This window comes from Suncus etruscus, chromosome 8 (genome assembly GCF_024139225.1).
Source record: "Suncus etruscus isolate mSunEtr1 chromosome 8, mSunEtr1.pri.cur, whole genome shotgun sequence".
NCBI classification, from domain to species: domain Eukaryota; kingdom Metazoa; phylum Chordata; class Mammalia; order Eulipotyphla; family Soricidae; genus Suncus; species Suncus etruscus.
The window spans coordinates 24,132,323-24,151,358 of record NC_064855.1 but is presented as its reverse complement, the minus strand read 5'-3'; the positions used below and the strand labels follow the sequence as shown (position 1 = coordinate 24,151,358).

Genomic DNA, 19,036 nt, shown 5'->3' with positions numbered 1-19,036 from the left:
GTCTTGATTGGAAGTTAAGCTAGCTTCATGTACGGAAAATACCTTAACTCTGTTATCTCCCAACCCCTCTGGCTTTTTTTTTTTTTTTTTTGGTTTTTGGGCCACACCCGGCGTTGCTCTGGGGTAACTCCTGGCTGTCTGCTCAGAAATAGCTCCTGGCAGGCACGGGGGACCATATGGGACACCGGGATTTGAACCAACCACCTTTGGTTCTGGATCGGCTGCTTGCAAGGCAAACACCACTGTGCTATCTCTCTGGGCCCCCCCTCTGGCTTTTTTTTTTAGCTGTTTGACTTAATGGAAGGCAGGCAGTTTACTGCACATGCGTTGCCTGAACCCGAAACCTTTTGAATCTCTGGTAACCACTGGGCTACTTCTCCAGCCCCAAATATTGTATTAACAGCATAAGTTCTGGGTTGACAGTTGTTGGGAGTCAAGTTTCTGTATTGGCACTTATTAGCTATTTAAGTGTGAAAAATTCAGTATTTGTTGTTGTAGTTGTTTTGTTTTTGTTTTCGGGTTATACCTGGTGGTTCTGTGCTCAGAAGTCACTCCTGGCAGGCTTGGGGGACCATATGGGATGCCAGGATTTGAACCAGGGTCGTCCTGCTGTGCCCCCAGAAAAAGTCAGTTTTTGTTTTTGTTTTTTTCATTTTTGGGCCACACTCAGTGACACTCAGGGGATACTCCTGGCTATGTGCTTAGAAATCCCCCCTGGCTTGGGGGACTATGTGGGATGCCTGGGGATTGAAACACGAATCCAATCGCAGTCTATCCTAGGTTAGCATATGCAAGGCAAATGCCTTACCACTTGTGCCAGTGCTCCAGCCCCCCAAAGTCAGTTGTTTTTTTGTTTTGTTTTGTTTTGTTTTTTTGTTTTTGGGTCACACCTGGCAGTGCTCAGGGGTCACTCCTGGCTCCACGCTCAGAAATCGCTCCTGGCAGGCTTGGGGGACCATATGGGATGCTGGGATTTGAACCACCGACCTTCAGTATGAAAGGCAAATGCCTTACCTCCATGCTAGCTCTCCGGCCTCCCAAAGTCAGTTTTTACTGTGTTCCAGAGTACCTGTATCTAGGATGAGAAGATTAAATGACTTTTATGCAGATAATTCTAAGAGTGATGCTAGTATACGACCATGTGACTGTTGTTAGGATCTGCTGCTGCTTGTATTTCCTTTATCTGATAGTTATCTGGGGTGCTACACACTCACACATGTGTATATATCATTTCCATCATTTAGATGGAACTTACAGGACCAGGGAGATTGTAAAGGGGATAAAGCACATGCTGTGCTTACGTCTCTACCCACTTCAATCCGCAGCACCAAATAGCCCCTCTGAGCACTGCTGACTGTAGCCCTGGACACTCCTGTGCACCCTGGGGTGGACCTGGCGATCCCTAGCTCCACATGGTGTGAGCAGCCCCTCATTCTTGCAGCCTTCACTTACCTGGTAGACTGATGGGTTCAGAGTTGCTCGAGTTGGCTCTGGGTTCTCACTGCCACATTGGGGGTGTGCTCCTTCCCACAATGAATGATCTATTTATTTTTGTATATTTTTATTAAATCATAATAAATTTTAATACTTTGAATACATTTTTGGTCATTTACTTTTGTATATTTTAAACAAAGTTTGTTTGATTATTTTTTGAGTCTTGAAGTAGGATTTTGGATCTGTTAGACCAGACATTTATGTGAGCATTCTGATTATACTACTATTTCTGAAGTTTACCTTTGGAAAGAACATTTTCCATTTATAGTTTTTTTTTTTTTTTGGTTTTTGGGCCACACCTGGCAGTACTCAGGGGTCACTCCTGGCTGCCTGCTCAGAAATAGCTCCTGGCAGGCACCGGGGACCATATGGGACCCCGGGTTTCGAACCAACCACCTTAGGTCCTGGATCGGCTGCTTACAAGGTAAACACCGCTGGGCTATCTCTCCGGGCCCCCATTTATAGTTTTTACAGTAATTCCTTGAAAGTTGTACTATTGTTTTTTCTACATTCATAAATGGGAAAACAAGTAGTAAATAATAGTCAAAATTCAAATCCAGTTATGTTCACTTCGAAACCTAAGTTCTTTATTATTTTCACTGTGTGTCATTTACAAACTTGTTATTTACAAACTTTAAATTCACTGTTTTCTAAGTGAATGCAAACCACAAATTTGGGTTGTTTTTTTTTTTTCATTATTTGTATTTAAGAAATTTGGGGGGGTCAAAATTGGGTAAAGTGGTTACCTTACAGGTGGTTGACATAGATTTGATCCTGCACTACATATATATGGTCTTCCAAGCACTGCCAGGAGTGCTCCCAGAGCACGAATCAGGACTCAGCCTTGAGTGACCCAAACAAAAATTTCATTGTGTGTATGGTACTTGATGTAGTCTTTAATCATTCAAATGATTACATATTTTGTCCTTTTTTTCTCCCAGCTCATGCTTGATACATGGAATGAATCAATCTTCTCAAATATTAAAAACAGACTCCAAGATAGTGCAATGAAGCTCGTACATGCTGAAAGATTGGGGGAAGCTTTTGATTCTCAGTTGGTCATTGGCGTGAGAGAGTCCTATGGTATGTTCAGAATTTTAATGATTTATTTTTTTGTAAAATTTTCAAGATGGGGGGCCGGAGAGATAGAATGGAAGTAAAGCGTTTGCTTTGCATGCAGAAGGTCAGTGGTTCAAATCCCAGCATCCCATCTGGTCCCCCGAGCCTGCCAGGAGCGATTTCTGAGCATAGAGTCAGGAGTAACCCCTGAGTGCTGCCAAGTGTGACCCAAAATCCAAAAAAAAAAAAAAAAAAAAAAAATTCAAGATGGGCTGAAGAGACAGCACAGCAGTAGGATGGACTGTGATTTGAATCCCGGCATCCCACATGGGGAACTATATGGGGGAGGCCAAAGATTGAACCTGGCTCAGCCTCTTACCAGGCAAATGCCCTCCCGGCCGTCCTATTGCAGTGGTCCTATCAGCATTATGCTTATTGGCACCGTCACATGTAGTTTGAGAACCAGCTGCCTTTACAAGTCAGTTTTTTTTTTCAAATTAGTTTTTGTTTGGGGACCACACCTGATTGTTCAAGGATCATTCCTGGTGGAGTGCTATGGACCATATGTGGTGTCAAAGATTTGACTGGGTGGACCTCAGGCAAGGCAAGTGCTCTGCCCACTTTGCTATCTCTAGCACCCTTTTAATTACGTTTTAAGGGGCTGGAAAGATAGGACAGCCTTTAGACCCTTGCCTTGAAGGTGACCAACCCTGCTTGCCTGGGGTCACTGGACTACAGGGCTGACTCCTGATTGCAGAGCCAGGAATAGCCCCCTGAGCACTGTGGATGTTGTCCAAGATCCTCTCCTCCAACTAGAATAATTGAGCTTTAAGTAAACTTGTCAAAATTCTTCTGCTCTGGAGAGAAACTGGGGCACATGCATGAGGGAGCTTTGGGGTTGATTCCTGGTACTGCATTGTCTCTCCAGTGCTACCAGAATAACCCCTGATCACTGCATTGTGTGACCCAAAACAAAATGCGAATTCACACATGTTCCCATTTGTTTTCACCATCTCATTATTGAGCTAAATTAGAGAAATGTAGATTTAAATCTGTATGTCATATGACAAATCTTTTTGTTTTTTGTTTTGGAGGTCACACTCAGTAGTTCTCAAGATCATTCCTCAAGATTATATAGGGTGATGGGGATCAAACCCATACAAAGCAGGTAGCCTACTGTACTTCCACTGCAGCTCCCCACATACAATAATTTTTCTTTTTTTTAATTTTTTTTTTTTGTTTTGCTTTGTTTTGGGGCCACACCTGGCATGCTCAGGGGTTACTCCTGGCTATCTGCTCAGAGGTAGCTCCTGGCAGGCACGGGGGACCATATGGGACACTGGGATTCAAACCAACCACCTTAGGTCTTGGATCGGCTGCTTGCAAGGCAAACGCCGCTGTGCTATCTCTCCAGGCCCATAAAATGATTATTACTTAAATGTTTACAAAGCAAGTTAATTCTATGTATACATTTGTTTCTCCTTCTTTTTTGATTTTGGACCATGATATTCTTGTTTGTTCTTGGAATCAGATACACTTTCCTTTCAGTAGAATGAACATTATTTCTCTCTTTCTGTCTTCTGGCCCATCCTCATTCCTCATAGAGGCTCTCCTCAGATCATGTGGGTCATCTTACTTAGTTCTTCATAATTCCTATAACAATACTCTATTTAATTAATTGAATTGTTGAAATTAACATTTCTTGGAGTTGGGGACACACACCTGACTAGATGCTCGGGGGTGATTCCTGGCTGTGCTGACAGCAGTATATGGCTCCAGTGATCAACCCCAGGCCTCCTACATGCATAGCTTGTGTTCAGCATATTGAGCTTCTCTCTAGCCCTCCAACTGCATTTCTGCCGACCTTAGGATGCTCAGGCCAAAGTGACTATCCATAGGGATTTCTATGTTGATGACCCTCTTCATCCCTGAAATGCATCAATTTTATTTCAGCTGCTACCAATTTACACCTTTCTAAATTCCGATTTTGCCCCATTTTTTAGTGAAGCCAGATAATATTTTTTGAAAGAAATTTGCTTTAGAAAGATGTGATGAGAAAGAGAGAAACATGGGGCCTGATAGAACTTAAATTCTGCATATTTGTATATTAATATGAAATTCAAATTTTAGGGCTGGAGAGATAGCATGAAGGTAAGGCATTTGCCTTGCATGCAGAATGTCAGTGGTTCAAATCCCGGCATCCCATATGGTCCCCTGAGCCTGCCAAGACCGATTCTGAGCATAGAGCCAGGAGTAACCCCTGAGTGCTGCCGGGTGTGTCCCAAAAACCAAAAAAAAAAAAAAAAAAAAAGAAATTTAGATTTTAGAGGCTGAGCAAAGGATAGAAAGGATAGTGGGTAGAGCATTTGCCTTGCAGCTGCTCGACTAGGTTTGATCCCTGGCATCCTATATGGTTCCCCGAGCCTGCTAGGAGTAATTTCTGAATGCAGAGCTTGGAGTAACACCTCATAGCTGCCAAGCATGAACCCATATTTCTCCAATTTAATATATATAATTATTATATTTAAACTAATATATTGATAACATAACTATATTATTTATTACAATATTTAATATATTGTTACATATTACACACACACATATATATATATATTTAAGACTAACTTCTAAAAGCTAAAATTCAAGAGACAACATGGTATGGACAAAGCCTAAATTCTTTTTTTTTTTGGTTTTCTGGGCCACACCCGGCAGTGCTCAGGGTTACACCTGGCTGTCTGCTCAGAAATAGCTCCTGGCAGGCATGGGGGACCATATGGGACACCAGGATTCAAACCAACCACCTTTGGTCCTGGATCGGCTGCTTGCAAGGCAAACGCTGCTGTGCTATCTCTCCGGGCCCAAATTCTTTTTTTTTTTTTTTTTTTTTTTTTTTTTTGTGTGTGTGTGTGTGTATGGGTGGTTTGGGCCATACCTGGCAGTGCTCAGGGATTATTCCTGGGTCTATACTTCAGAATCACTCCTGGTTGGTGCTCAGGTACCTAAAGAATGCCTGGGATTAAACTTGGGTTGGCCATGTTCAAGGCAGATGCCCTACTGGCTGTGTTTATCGCTCTGGCTGTTAAATTCTGATTCTTGACTTTTGAAACAAAGTTAATTTTCCCAAGGGTAGCTGAGGAAGCCTGGTGGGGCCCCCTGTGATTCTCAGCCAACCAGACCAGGAATTCAAGAGGGACCCAAGGATGCTGTCTATGTTCAGGGTATGAGACTGCTAGGGCTATAGTGATGATGTTCAAGGGACCACATGGTACCCTGGTACCGTCTTCCCCTGAAACATCCTTTTCATCAGTCTTTCTAATGTTTATTGCTCTCTTCTTACTAAAGTTTTTGGGGAAGGAGTCAAACATGACAGTCGGTAATTCCTGGCTCTGCACTCAGGAATTAATCCTGGCAGTGCAAGTGTGGCTGGCTATATGGGATGATGGAGATCAGCCCTTCCTGCTGTACCTGACTCATGAGTTTTACAGTCACCTTCTGCTGCCATCTTTTAGTCACATGCTTGCTACAACTATAGTTCTCAGCAGTGCTGTGATAGAACCTACAGCCGAACTACAGCAGAACCCTCCATCTGACCCACAGCCACAGCCCCTGAAATGGCTGTTTTGTTGGCTTTATCTTACCCGGTTAGTGATATACTGTGCTGAATCAGGTGACTGAGCCTGAGACTGCAGGTTTCCCACAACCACTAATTTATCAGTAAGCATATGATTTGGAAGCAGATTCCTCAGGTAATCTCATCACTTGGCATTATGTTTTTGTACTTCTGAACATTTACTTGTTTTCTATCTGTATAAATCCTACTTTATTCCTTAGGATTCAGTTAGATCCCATCTTCCATTCCCTAGTCACAAATACCCTGTGTGTTAGTTTGGGAAAAAGCCCTGCTATAGAACCACCTTCATACAAGCTTGGGGGACGGTAGGCATTTCCCATCTTGGAGGTTTGTCTGCATCTCACCCTAAGAAGTGCATTCTCGACTCTGTCTCTCTCATATTTCTCTCAATCTATTTTACTTTCCTTTTCTTCTGTAAATCATTCCTTTAGATTCTTTGAGGTAAAAACTAAGTTATTCAGTATTGGTGTTTTTTTTTGAGGGGAGGGTCACACCTGGCAGCACTCAGGGGTTACTCCTGCCTCTGTGCTTAGAAATTGCTCCTGGCAGGCACGGGGGACCAAGTTATTTAAGTATTATCCTATTAAAACAAAAACAATCTTGGGCCGGAGCAGTGCTACAAGTGGTAAGACGTCTGCCTTGCCCGAGCTAGCCTAGGACGGACCGTGGTTTGATCCCCTGACATCCCATATGTTCTCCCAAGCCAGGAGTAATTTCTGAGTAACCCCTGAGTGTCACCAGGTGTGCCTCCCCCCCCCCCCCCCCAAGGAAACCAAAACAGTCTGGGTCCAGAACAATGGCACAGTGGGTCGGGTATTTGCCTTGCACACGGCCAACCTAGTTTTGATCCCAGCATGCCGTATGTTCTCCTGAGCTCTGCCAGGAGTAATTCCTGAGTGCAGAGCCAGGAGTAACCACTGAGCATCTGCCAGTGTGGTCCCAAAACCAAAACCAAAATTTAATTAAAAATAAAAGTTTATGTTATCATTGGTCAGTTTGCTGCTTTGTTTTACAACCATTAGTTTTTCTGGTGGAGGAATCTGTCTAATATGATTTTTTATTCTCTTGAACTCTTGTTTATTCCTGTACCTATAATGGCCCTTGTCTGTTTATTTAGTTTTTGTAATAATACTGAGCTGAATCATTAGAGTGGAATTTTATTTTCTGTTTTTCAGTGAACCTTTGTTCTAATCCTGAGGATAAGCTTCAAATTTACCGGGACAATTTTGAGAAGGCATACTTGGATTCAACGGAGAGGTTTTATAGAACACAGGCGCCTTCCTATTTACAACAGAATGGCGTTCAGAATTACATGAAATATGTAAGTCAGAACTTCGACTGTGTGATGAGTTGAGCTTACTTTTAATACCCTTAAAGTGATTGCTATTTTACTTCTGGACAGGCAGATGCCAAATTAAAAGAAGAAGAAAAACGAGCACTCCGTTATTTAGAAACCAGACGAGAATGTAACTCTGTTGAAGCAGTAAGTAACTTATAACTGTATGCTGTGTGAAGTGCAGGGCTCAAGGGAAACAATCGCATGACACAGTTACAGTTACTCACCTCTCTGAAGGGTCAGACCTCGTCACTGACCCCATGTGGTGCAGTGCTCCTTCCAGGGGCCCCAGCACAGTTTTAAAGGAAACTTGTATGCAATAAAATCTATCCTCCCTAGTCTTAGACTTATTCTCAGTCTACTGTTTTAATTTTTTTTTTTTTTTTTAGCTATTTTTTATGTGCTTTTTCAGTGGTGCTCGGGGCTTACTTCTGGGACTCCACTCAGGAATCACTCCTGGTCTTGCTCAGGGGACCATCTGGGATGCTGGGGATTGAATTCAAGTTGGCCTCTTGCAAGGCTGATACTATCATTCCGGCCCCTATACTTACTTAACATTTTTAACTAATCTTCTTTTAGGATGATTTATACATATCTACAGTTTAGCCACTTTAGTGACTTTTTAATACAACAACAGCCACTTTAGTGACTTTTTTTTTTTTTTTTTTTTTTGGTTTTTGGGTCACACCCGGCATTGCTCAGGGGTTACTCCTGGCTCCATGCTAGAAATTGCTCCTGGCAGGCACGGGGGACCATATGGGACGCTGGGATTCAAACCGATGACCTCCTGCATGAAAGGCAAACGCCTTACCTCCATGCTATATCTCCAGCCCCCTTTAGTGACTTTTTAATACAACAACGTATCCCCTGAAGATAAAGTTGATTCTCATTTTTTAAGTTAATTACGTTCTGTAAAGTAGCTGCAGAACAGTGAATTAGTCCCAGACCACGATTCTTGGACTACATGTGTTCATACATAGTCATGGTATGAAATATTAGTTAAGAGAAGATATGTATATATCCAACTTTATAAGTTGCCTTATTGACATTGTATAAAAGCACTTTAGAGGGTGCAGAGATGTGGCTCAGTGGTAGAATATGTGTCTTGCAGGTTTTGGTGAGGCTTAGGCTTGATTCCTGGCACTGCAGACTCACAGCAAAATCAGAGGTAGGAGCCCTGTTGCATATCCATGCTGAGTATGTTCTTTAATCTGGAAAATTTGCCTAGAGAGCAAAGTAAGGATCACACCTGAGAGCGATATTTTCTCAATGTTCTTTTAGTCTTTGGAGACTAGGAACTAGATGTTTATTTACATTTAGAGATGCCATACCCACATTCCCTTTCACCAAACATCTTTTAATCGCTAGTGGTTTATTATATTGTTTCATTAAAAAATTTTTCAGGGGGACCGAAGAGATAGCATGGAGGTAAGGCATTTGCCTTTCATGCAGAAGGTCGGTGGTTCGAATCCCGGCATCCCATATGGTCCCCCGAGCCTGCCACGAGTGATTTCTGAGCATGGAGCACTGCCAGGTGTGACTCAAAAACCAAAAAAGGGACCAGAGTGAGCCATAACATTTACCTATACACAGCTGACCTGGGTTCAATCTCCAGCATCCCATGTAGTCCCCCAAGCCTTCAAGGAGTGATTTCTGAGTGCAGAGCCAGGAGTAACCCCTGAGCACCACTGGGTGTGGCTCAGAAAAAAACAAAAAATTCTGTTCTCTGGCTTCATCTTGAGTAATAGTTTTGTTTATTCTTTGTTTAGAAATCAGTTTGAGGGGCTGGAGAGAGAGCATGGAGGTAAAGCATTTGCCTTGAGTGCAGAAAGATGGTGATTCGAACCCCAGCATTCCATATGGTCCCCTGAGCCTGCCAGGAGTGATTTCTGAGCGTAGAGTCAGGAGGAGCCCCTGAGCGATGCCGGGTGTGACCCTAAAACCAAAATAAAAACTAAAAACAAACAAAATAAGAAATAAGATTGAGTTAGAATTCTTTTCCCTCTAGTTTTCTGTGTTTGTTTGCTTTTTATATATATTTCCCCTTTATTGTTTAAATGATTTTGATATTATTCAGGTAAGAGGGCTGAGTTATTGATTATATTTAGAAGTTCTCTAGAGAAATGTACAACAACCAGGCTTTAACTTCCTTCAAAAAGGCAGGGAAGGGGCCGGAGAGATAGCATGGAGGTAAAGCATTTGCCTTTCATGCAGAAGGTCATCAGTTCACATTCCGGCATCCCATATGGTCTCCTGTGCCTGCCAGGAGCGATTTCTGAGCGTGGAGTCAGGAGTGACCCCTGAGCACTGCCGGGTGTGACCCAGAAACCAGAAAAAACAAAAGTCAGGGAAGACTACTGAATGTGTTTTAGTGAGTTTATTATGCTCATAATTAGCTCTCAGGAAGACTAGTGATACAGATATTAACTATAGTGAGGGAAGAGCTAGAAATGAGGAAAAAAAAATACTGCAATGATTTAAGCCAGGTATTTAGACTTTCTAATGGGAGTATAGCAGTGGGAAGGTGAAGGACCAGGGCAGAGCAGAAAGTTTCCCATAGGATAGCACAGTGTTAAGGGACCGGTGGATTAGATCAGGGAGAATGTCAGGGATGTGACTGAGGTTTGGACTTGAGTGACTTGTGCTTCTCCAGGGTCTAAAGAAGTCGTAATAATGGAGGGAAATAGTAGCTTGAGGGAAGTTTGAGTTGATTGATAAGCCAGCAGTATCTGGTGAACATGCTGTGATTTTCTTTGTTTGTTTTTTTGTTTTTTTTGTTTTTGTTTTTGTTTTTGGGTCACACCAGGCAGCGCTCAGGGGCCACTAGTCCTCAGAAATTGCCCCTGGCAGGCACAGGGGACCATATGGGATGCCGGGATTCGAACCACCGTCCTTCTGGACGCAAGGGAAACATCTTACCTCCATGCTATCTCTCCGGTCTTATGCTGTGATTTTCTTTTTTTTTTTTTCTTTTTGGTTTTTGGGCCACACCCGGTAACGCTCAGGGGTTACTCCTGGCTATGCGCTCAGAAGTTGCTCCTGGCTTGGGGGACCATATGGGACACCGGGGGATCGAACCGCGGTCCGTCCAAGGATAGCGCAGGCAAGGCAGGCACCTTACCTTTAGCGCCACCGCCCGGCCCTATGCTGTGATTTTCTAAGAATTATTCTGTTCATCTATTTTAGTATGTATAGCTTAGTTATATCATAGCCATATTAAACTTATGGAACTTCAACTAGAAAGCTAATTCATGAGAACGAGAACAGTCTAGATGAATAAAGACAAATGACAGTTCATATAGAACTGTTAATATATCTCCTCTACTTTTGTAGGGGTGGATTGTGGGCTGCACTTCAGGACTTACTCCTGTGTTCACAGAGATCACTCTGTGGTGCTTAGGGGACCCTTTAATGGTTTTGGGGCTAAATCAGTGTTGTCAGTGTAAGGCAAGTGCCTTAACTCCTGTACCATCTCTCTGGCCTCCCTTTCAGCTTTAAAGTGAGCATATACACTAGGAATAAAACTTTTAGACATATATTTTTGCTTAGCAATCCACAAGCTGAATTATTCTAGAGTTTAAAGATCAAAAGAGACCCTAAACCACGCTTCCAAAGTACTTTACGGGGGAAATGTAAGAAACAGGTCTGTTCATGGCGAGTGTTTCCCTTTTAATTTTTTTATTTAAACTGTTTTGATTGTAGTATAGTATTCCCTGAGAAAAATACACAGAAACCTCAAGTATATAGTAATGAAAAAATGAACATATGTGAAATAGCCAACTATTCAACATCCTCCCCTTAAATTATTATTGCCCTCTATTTCTTCAAGTTTTTCCTAACTTTTGGATCTGGGGCCATACCTAGAAGCTCAGGGCTTGCTTCTATCTCTGTAGTGAGGGATCATTCCTGGCAGTGCTGTGGGAGTTGGGGGAAGGTATATGTGACTCCTGGGATCAAACTAGGGTCTCCTGCATGTAAGGCAAGCACTTTAACCCCTAGGCTCATTTTTTGGTCTCACTTTCCTAACTTGGAACAATAGAAAAATTTTTTTTGTGGTTTTTGGGTCACACCCGGCAGTGCTCGGGTTACTCCTGGCTCTATGCTCAGAAATCGCTCCTGGCAGGCTCGGGGGACCATATAGGTTGTCGGGATTCAAACCACCATCCTTCTGCATGAAAGATAAACACCTTACCTCCATGCTATCTCTCCTGCCTGCCGAGGTTTGGAGAATCTTATAGGGTGCCGGCAATTGAACCTGGGTTGGCTACTGTGCCAGGCAAACACCACTCACTGTGCTATCGCTCTATTCCCTAAACTTAGATTTTATTTTCAAAAAGAATTGATTTATACTGCTAACTAAGTCCTGGGTTCTAAGTTATTTTCTCTATGTTGTTGTGGAGCCTTTCTTGATGGTGATTATTTGGGGGATCTCGTGATTCTCAGGCTCAACCCAGGGCCCTGCACTTGCAATTTCTGTTCTACCACTTGGTCCATAGCCTATCTCCCTGGGTCTAATTCAGTGTCAGCCGTGTCTGAACAGTGTTACTGGAGTGGGAGGACAAAGTCACTTATCATACTAAGGGTTATTTAAAACAGACTTACTGTCGGAGCTTTTTAGAGGAATTTTCAACCGTCAGCACATGCTCTGTCTTTATGTTTCATTCATATTAGTTTTAATCTATACTTACATTATGTTTTCTTATTAATGGAGCAATTTAAAATTAGGGAAGAGATAATCGGATTTGAGGCACTTGCTTCACATGCATGCAGCCAGCCAGTTCTGGTTCTATCTCTTGCACTGCATTAGTCCTCGAGCATCCCTGAATGTGGCCCAGCACGTGCCTTTTCCCTCCAAGCAGGGAGAATGTGTTTTATTTGGATCATTTTAAATGAGGCTTTATAATAATGGACACCAGGATTTAAAATGAGCACATACGGGGCTGGAGAGATAGCACAGCGTTAGGGCATTTGCCTTGCAAGCGCTGACCCAGGACCAAGGTGGTTTGAATCTCGGCATCCCATATGGTCCTCCATGCCTGCCAGGAGTGATTTCTGAGCAGAGAGCCAGGTGTAACCCCTGAGCGCCGCATGGTGTGGCCCCAAACTCAAAATAAATAAAATAAAATGAGCACATATAATTTTGACACTTGTATTTTTATAAAAATGAGAAAATTATTATATTTTTAAAATCATTTCTTCTGAACTTCATTGAAGTGAGCCTGTTTTGAGTACCTGAGTGTCTGTGGCCTGTTTTTGTTGGTTTTGTGCCAAGACTGGAGACAGCTCTTCCTGATGTTGCTGGGCTTAGGTGACTTTAGGTTTTCCAAATCACTAATCAGGGAGGTGCAAATCAAAACAACAATGAGGTATCATCTCACAGCACAGAGAATGGCACACATCATAAAGAACAAGAGTAAGTAGTGCTGGAGAGGATGTGGGGAGAAAGGGACACTCGTTCACTGCTGGTGGGAATGCTGTCTAGTCCAGCGTTTCTGGAAAACAATGTATGGATATTCCTCAAAAAAAATTTTTTTTTTGTTTTTGGGCCACACCTAGTGACTTTCAGGGGTTACTTCTGGCTATGTGCTCAGAAATCATTGCTCCTGGCTTGGGGGACCATATGGGATGCTGGGGATCGAACCCAGGTCCGTCCGGGGTCAGCAGCATGCAAGGCAAACACCCTCCCACTACGCTATCGCGCCAGTCCTTAGAATTCTTGAAATTGAGCTTCCATATGATCCAGCAATACCACTCCTAGGAATATACTACCTTAGGAACTCAAAACTATCATGCAAAAAATGCCTTCTGCATTCCTAGGTTCATTGCAACAGAATCTGGAAACAACTCATGTGCCCGAGAACAGAAAAGTAGCAAAAGAAATTTGATTTCTTTATTTCTCTTATTGTGGTAAATCTGCACAATGGAATACAATGCAGCAGTTAGGAAAAAATGAAGTAATGAAGTTTGCTTATACATGGATGGGTACAGAGATTTATGATGAGTGAAATGAGTCGGGGTGACGGATAAACACAAAATAGTCTCACTCATCTGCGGGATAGAAGGATAAAAAAAAATAGGATGGTAATAACCGGAGACAATAGAGATGAGGGCCAGGAACCAGTCTATAGCAGGAAGTTTGCCACAGACAGTGGAGCCGTCCGATTAGAAGAGAGAAGGGAGCCGGCCCGAGCTGCAGCAACATTAACTAGACGCCGCCTACGCCGCTGCCCACGCCGTCGCCGCAGGCGGGCAACCTGGTTGGTGTTCGCCAAGATGACGGGCCACCCAAACTGGCCAGTCCGGCTCGATGAACTCCCAGAAGGCGCTGTGAAACCTCCAGCCAACAAGTACCCCATCTTCTTCTTTGGCACCCATGAAACCGCATTTCTAGGTCCCAAAAGACCATTTCCCAAAGGAGGAATACAAAGACAAATTTGGAAAGTCCAACAAGTGGAACGGATTTGGGTCTGGAGAGATAGCATAGAGGTGGGGCATTTTGCCTTGCATGCAGGACGATGGTTTGAATCCCAGTATCCCATACGGTCCCCCGAGCCTGCCAGGAGCGATTTCTGAGCTTAGAGCCAGGAGGAACCCCTGGGCGCTGCCTGGTGTGACCCAAAAACAAAACAAAAACCAAGTGGAACGGATTTAACGGAGGATCATGGGAAATAGAAAATAACCCGGGAGTGAAGTTTACCGGGTATCGAGCAGTTGAGCAACAAAGCTCTTCAAGAGACCGAGGGTGAAGGTGGACATGCTGCCGATGCAAGCAGTGAAGAGCAAGGTGACAGGGCGGACAGCCAAGGCCAGAGAAAGAACGAAAAGGGGGAAAAGGGCCCACGTGTCCAAGAAATCCTCTATAAACAATTCCTCAAATTTCTGGGAGATGAGGATGACACGGACTGCAAAGAGGAGGGGAACAAGGCCAGCTCCGAGGGTGGCGATGCCGGCAACGACCCACAAAACACCACTTATGACGCACAGAAGAGCAGCGAAGGGACCGAACTATTGGAATAGCTGCTGGATCCTCAGAAACCGCAGGAAGGTCAACGCCCTGGTTGGTTGTCTGATATTCTTGGATATGAACCAACGCAGTCCTTGTTGTCTGGAACCGAAGCCCCGGTTGTATACACATTCTTCACATTCCTTTCTATTGTGTTTTCGAGAAAAAGATATTTTAGCCCTTCTGGAGGTTCTTGACTTAATTTCATGTTGTTTGGTTGCAATGAAGTTGCTCTTAATAACTAAGGGTTGTCAAGATTTTCACACAGACTTCCTCATCTAGGATCCTTTCGATTGAAGCAGTTAATTCTGTTTCTTCATTCTCCAGCCTTTTCTCCGGGGCCGCCAAACACTCAGTTCAGTAGAAATTGGCATTTGTTTACTGACTTCTCAGCGTCACATTGAAGAGATGGCCCCTCAGCACCTAGGAACCAGACCCTAGACCCCTAGTGTCGGCACATGGAAGGCGGAATGAAAATGGCTCTTCAGTTTTGAAGCCATCGAAAGTTGAATCATTGTAAAATATCTATCTATTCAATATTAGGAACAGCTAGGTGACAGCTTATCCTCCCCCGGGTCCACAGTGTTCCGTCTGCAAGCCCAGTTTCTGTATGTGAGGTCAGTATATCTCTGTGTTATGTACAAATACAGGCAATGATTGATTTTAATTTTTGTCTTTAAATTGAGATTTTTGAAGCAAACCCTGTTTTCTTTTGGAAATAGATGTAGCATAGTTGATATTCATCCACGAGCCATTATTATGTGTACATTATTGTTGCTTTTGTGGTAATAGAGGATTTTATTTTTTTTTTATGCCAGCTTCAATTGTGAGAACACCCTTAGTCAGTTTGGGTTTTAGCAATCCTGTTATGCTTGTCCTTAGAACCTCTTGCATACTCAAGGTTTGTAATTGGAAAGTTTACTGTAAAAAAAATCAAAAACAAAATGTATTGTTTACAAAATACATTTATTGGAATGTGTAAAAAGAAAAAGAATAGAGAAGGGAGCACTGTGATAAATAATAGTTGGAACTGATCACTCTGGACAAAAACTGGATGCTGAAAGGACATAAAGTGATATGCACGATACCCCTTCATTAACAGTAGTGCAAATCACAGAGTCTAAAAGAAAGGGAAAAAAAAGGAAGACAGAGAAAAATAAAATGCCTGCCTTAGAGACAGGCATGGGGTGGGTGGAAGAGAAATTGGGGATATTGGTGGCAGGAAATGTGTACTAGTGAGGGTGATGTACATTGTAAGACTGAAACTTAATCATGAATAATTTTGTCACCTGGGTGTTTAAATAAAAGGGGAGGGAAAAGTAACAGGTGTTGGAGAGATAGCATAGCTGTAGGGTGTTTGCTCTGCACGAGGCTGACCTGGGATGGACCTAGGTTTTATCCCATTATGGTTTGTTGAGCTTGCCAGGAGTGACTTCTGAGCACAGACCAGGAGTGACCCCTGAGCATCGCTGGGTGTGCCTCCCCCCCCCCCCGAAAATTCACAGAACTAAATGTGAACACATCTGGGTATGTATTGTGGACTCCCTCCTTACTTACCTCCTCATCATTATAAAAACAGAGGGAAGGGGAGGGAGAAGATAAAGGAATAAAAGTAAAAGTGAGGCTGGAGCTATAGCACAGCAGGTGGGACATTTACCTTGCATTCAGTTGACCCAGGTTTAATCTCCAACATCCCTTATCATCCCCCAAGCATGCTAGGAGTGATTTCTTTTCTTTTAGTTTTGGATTTTGGGTCATTCCCGGCAACGCTCAGGAGTTACTCCTTGCTCTATGCTCAAAAATCGCTCCTGGCAGGCTCGGGGGACCATATGGGATGCCGGGATTCGAACCACTGTCCTGCATGCAAGGCAAATGCCTTACCTCCATGCTATCTCTCTGGCCCCAGCTAGGAGTGATTTCTGAGTGCAGAGCCAGGAGTAACCTCTGAGTGCCGCTGGGTGTGGCCCCAAAGTAAATAAAAAGTAAAAGCAAAAGCCCACTTAACATCTAGGAAAAGGGGGCTAAAGAGATAACAGTGGTAGGGCATTTGCCTTGCATGCGATCTACTGGGAGAGATCTGGTTTATCCCTCAACCTGCCAGGGGTGATTTCTGAGTGTAGTGCCAGGAGTAACCAGCTGGGATTGGCCCAAATCCAATCAATCAATCAATTAATCATTAAATATAAAGTTTTTAAAAAAATGTTTTTACCCCACTCTAACCTTAGAAAAATTGAGGAACTGAAAGAATAGAGATGTGTGGGGCTGGAGAGATAGCACAGTAGCAGGGCATTTGCCTTGCAAGCAGCTGACCCACAGTGGTTTGAATCCCGGCATCCCATATGGTCCCCTGAGTCTGCCAGTAGCGATTTCTGAGTGCTGCCGGTGTGACTCCCAAAACAAACAAAAAGGATAGAGATGTGATAGGAAAAAATTGAGAAAAGATATGGTAGCAACTAATTCGTTTCTAATATTGGCCAAAAAGCAAGAAATGTTTAAACAGAAATAAATTCAAGAAGTAGGGGTCCGGAGAGACAGCATGGAGGTAAGGCATTTGCCTTTCATGCAGAAGGTTGATGGTTCGAATCCCAGCATCTCGTATGGTCCCCTGAGCCTGCCAGGAGCGATTTCTGAGCATAAAGCCAGGAGTAACCCCTGAGTGCTGCCAGGTGTGACCCAAAAAAAAAATAAATAAATTCAAGAAGAAGCAGACAATTACTCTTACGCAAGTATTATAGTAATAGTTTCTGGCAAGCCACATCAATGTCTACTAAAATTAATGGCCAAAAATGTGAGATAGGATATTGTTTTAAAGTACCATACTCAAGGATGCTTAGAAGTAAATCCTGGTTCTGTGATCAGGGATCACTCCTGGCAATACTTGGGGCCACATGGGATGCCTGGGATTGAACGTGGATCAGTCTTGCATGCAATTGAACCTGCATGTAAGACGAATGTACTACCCACTGTATTATCTCCCCAGTGAATTAATTTGAGGGGGAGGCATACCTAGCAGCGCTTAGGGTTTATTACTGGCTCTGTGCTCAGGAATTGCAACTGGCAGGCTCAGGGGACCATATGGAATGCTGGGGATTGAACCTCGGTCCATCCCGGGTCAGTCGTGGGTCAGCTTCGTGCAAGGCAAATGCCCTACTGCTGTGCTATTGCTTCAGCCCCCCAGTGAATTAATTCTTTTTGGGGGGGCATACATTAATTTATCATTGTATGACTAAAGACTTGATGAAAATAAGTAGAATCGTGTAGAAGTGTAAAAAGTGTAGAAGCCTAATTCAACTCTTATTTTACACTGAGACAAAGTGAAATATTACTTATGCATAAGGAAAAGTTGATAAGGAAAGTCAGAACTGTTTTTTGTTGCTTTTCACTAAATTTTAGTCAAGTGGAGTTAATGAAGCAGGTTGGATACCACTAAAGACAATTAGCATCCCACCACTTAACCTGCCCAGCCCACACTATCTGTTGAGCAAATGCTAGGTGTTCTGGAGCTGTCTGACAAGTTTCTGTCTTTGACACATTTATAGTTTTGCTGTAGAGAAAGGTAACATATTAAGCACATTGATAGTTTAAGTGTTTCACCTTGCAGACCTCTGGGGACAAATTGCTATGGATTTAGAAGTTGTGCTCATCTCAGGCAAAATACAGGCGTTGATGGCAAATGGCAAAAAGGTTTTTTCTTCACGGAAGCTAGCAAAAGGAGACAGAAAGGGGAGAATACAAGGTGAGAGAGATGGTTTATCACTAACCTTTCCATTAAAAATTATCTTTCAAATCACAAGCATATACTTAGGGTTTTCTGTGCATGTAGTTCTTTGGTAAAAGATGGACAGTAATACAGAAGAGAAATAAAATCTCTGCCATTGGGGCACTATTCTGTTCAGACAAGAACTGAAATAAGGAATTCTGTTTTCCTTCCTCCTCTTTACCTACATAAAATCATTTTCTTTCCTTTTTTTTGGGGGGGGGGTGTCACACCCAGTGATGCTCAGCAGTTTCTCCTGGCGCTGCTCTCAGTAAACTCTGGTGGTGCTCAGAGTACCATATGGAATGCTGAGGATTGAACCTGAATCAGCCATGTGCCAGGCATATGCCTTACTACCTACTGTACTATGGTCCCCATAAAATAGTATTCTAAAGGATTTTTTATGTTAAGGTGTATATTATCTTTATTTTAAAAAAGTTTTATGAAGGGCCTGGAGAGATAGCACAGCGGCGTTTATCTTACAAGCAGCCGATCCAGGACCTAAGGTGGTTGGTTCGAATCCTGGTGTCCCATATGGTCCCCCATGCCTGCCAGGAGCTATTTCTGAGCAGACAGCCAGGAGTAACCCCTGAGCAATGCCGGGTGTGGCCCCCCAAAAAGTAAAAGTTTTATGAAGAAATTTTCACACAAGTAGAGAAGATAGTACAGGAAGCACCCCTAATACAGAGACCTCAGATTCTATAAGTAATTTGGGGGGGGGCACACCTAGCTGAGCTCAGGGGTTACTCTTGGCTC

At 43.2% G+C, this 19,036-nt stretch overlaps 1 protein-coding gene and 1 pseudogene across 1 annotated transcript in view; both read left to right on the top strand.

Moving 5' to 3' along the window:
* CUL5 (cullin 5) overlaps positions 1–19,036 on the top strand; it is a 72,514-nt gene that overhangs the window by 22,315 nt on the left and 31,163 nt on the right. Inside the window, 3 exon segments of the mRNA XM_049778961.1 lie at positions 2,436–2,577; positions 7,360–7,505; positions 7,587–7,667. Coding sequence (XP_049634918.1) covers positions 2,436–2,577; positions 7,360–7,505; positions 7,587–7,667 — 369 coding nt within the window.
* LOC126016379 (hepatoma-derived growth factor-related protein 3-like) lies at positions 13,599–14,537 on the top strand (annotated as a pseudogene).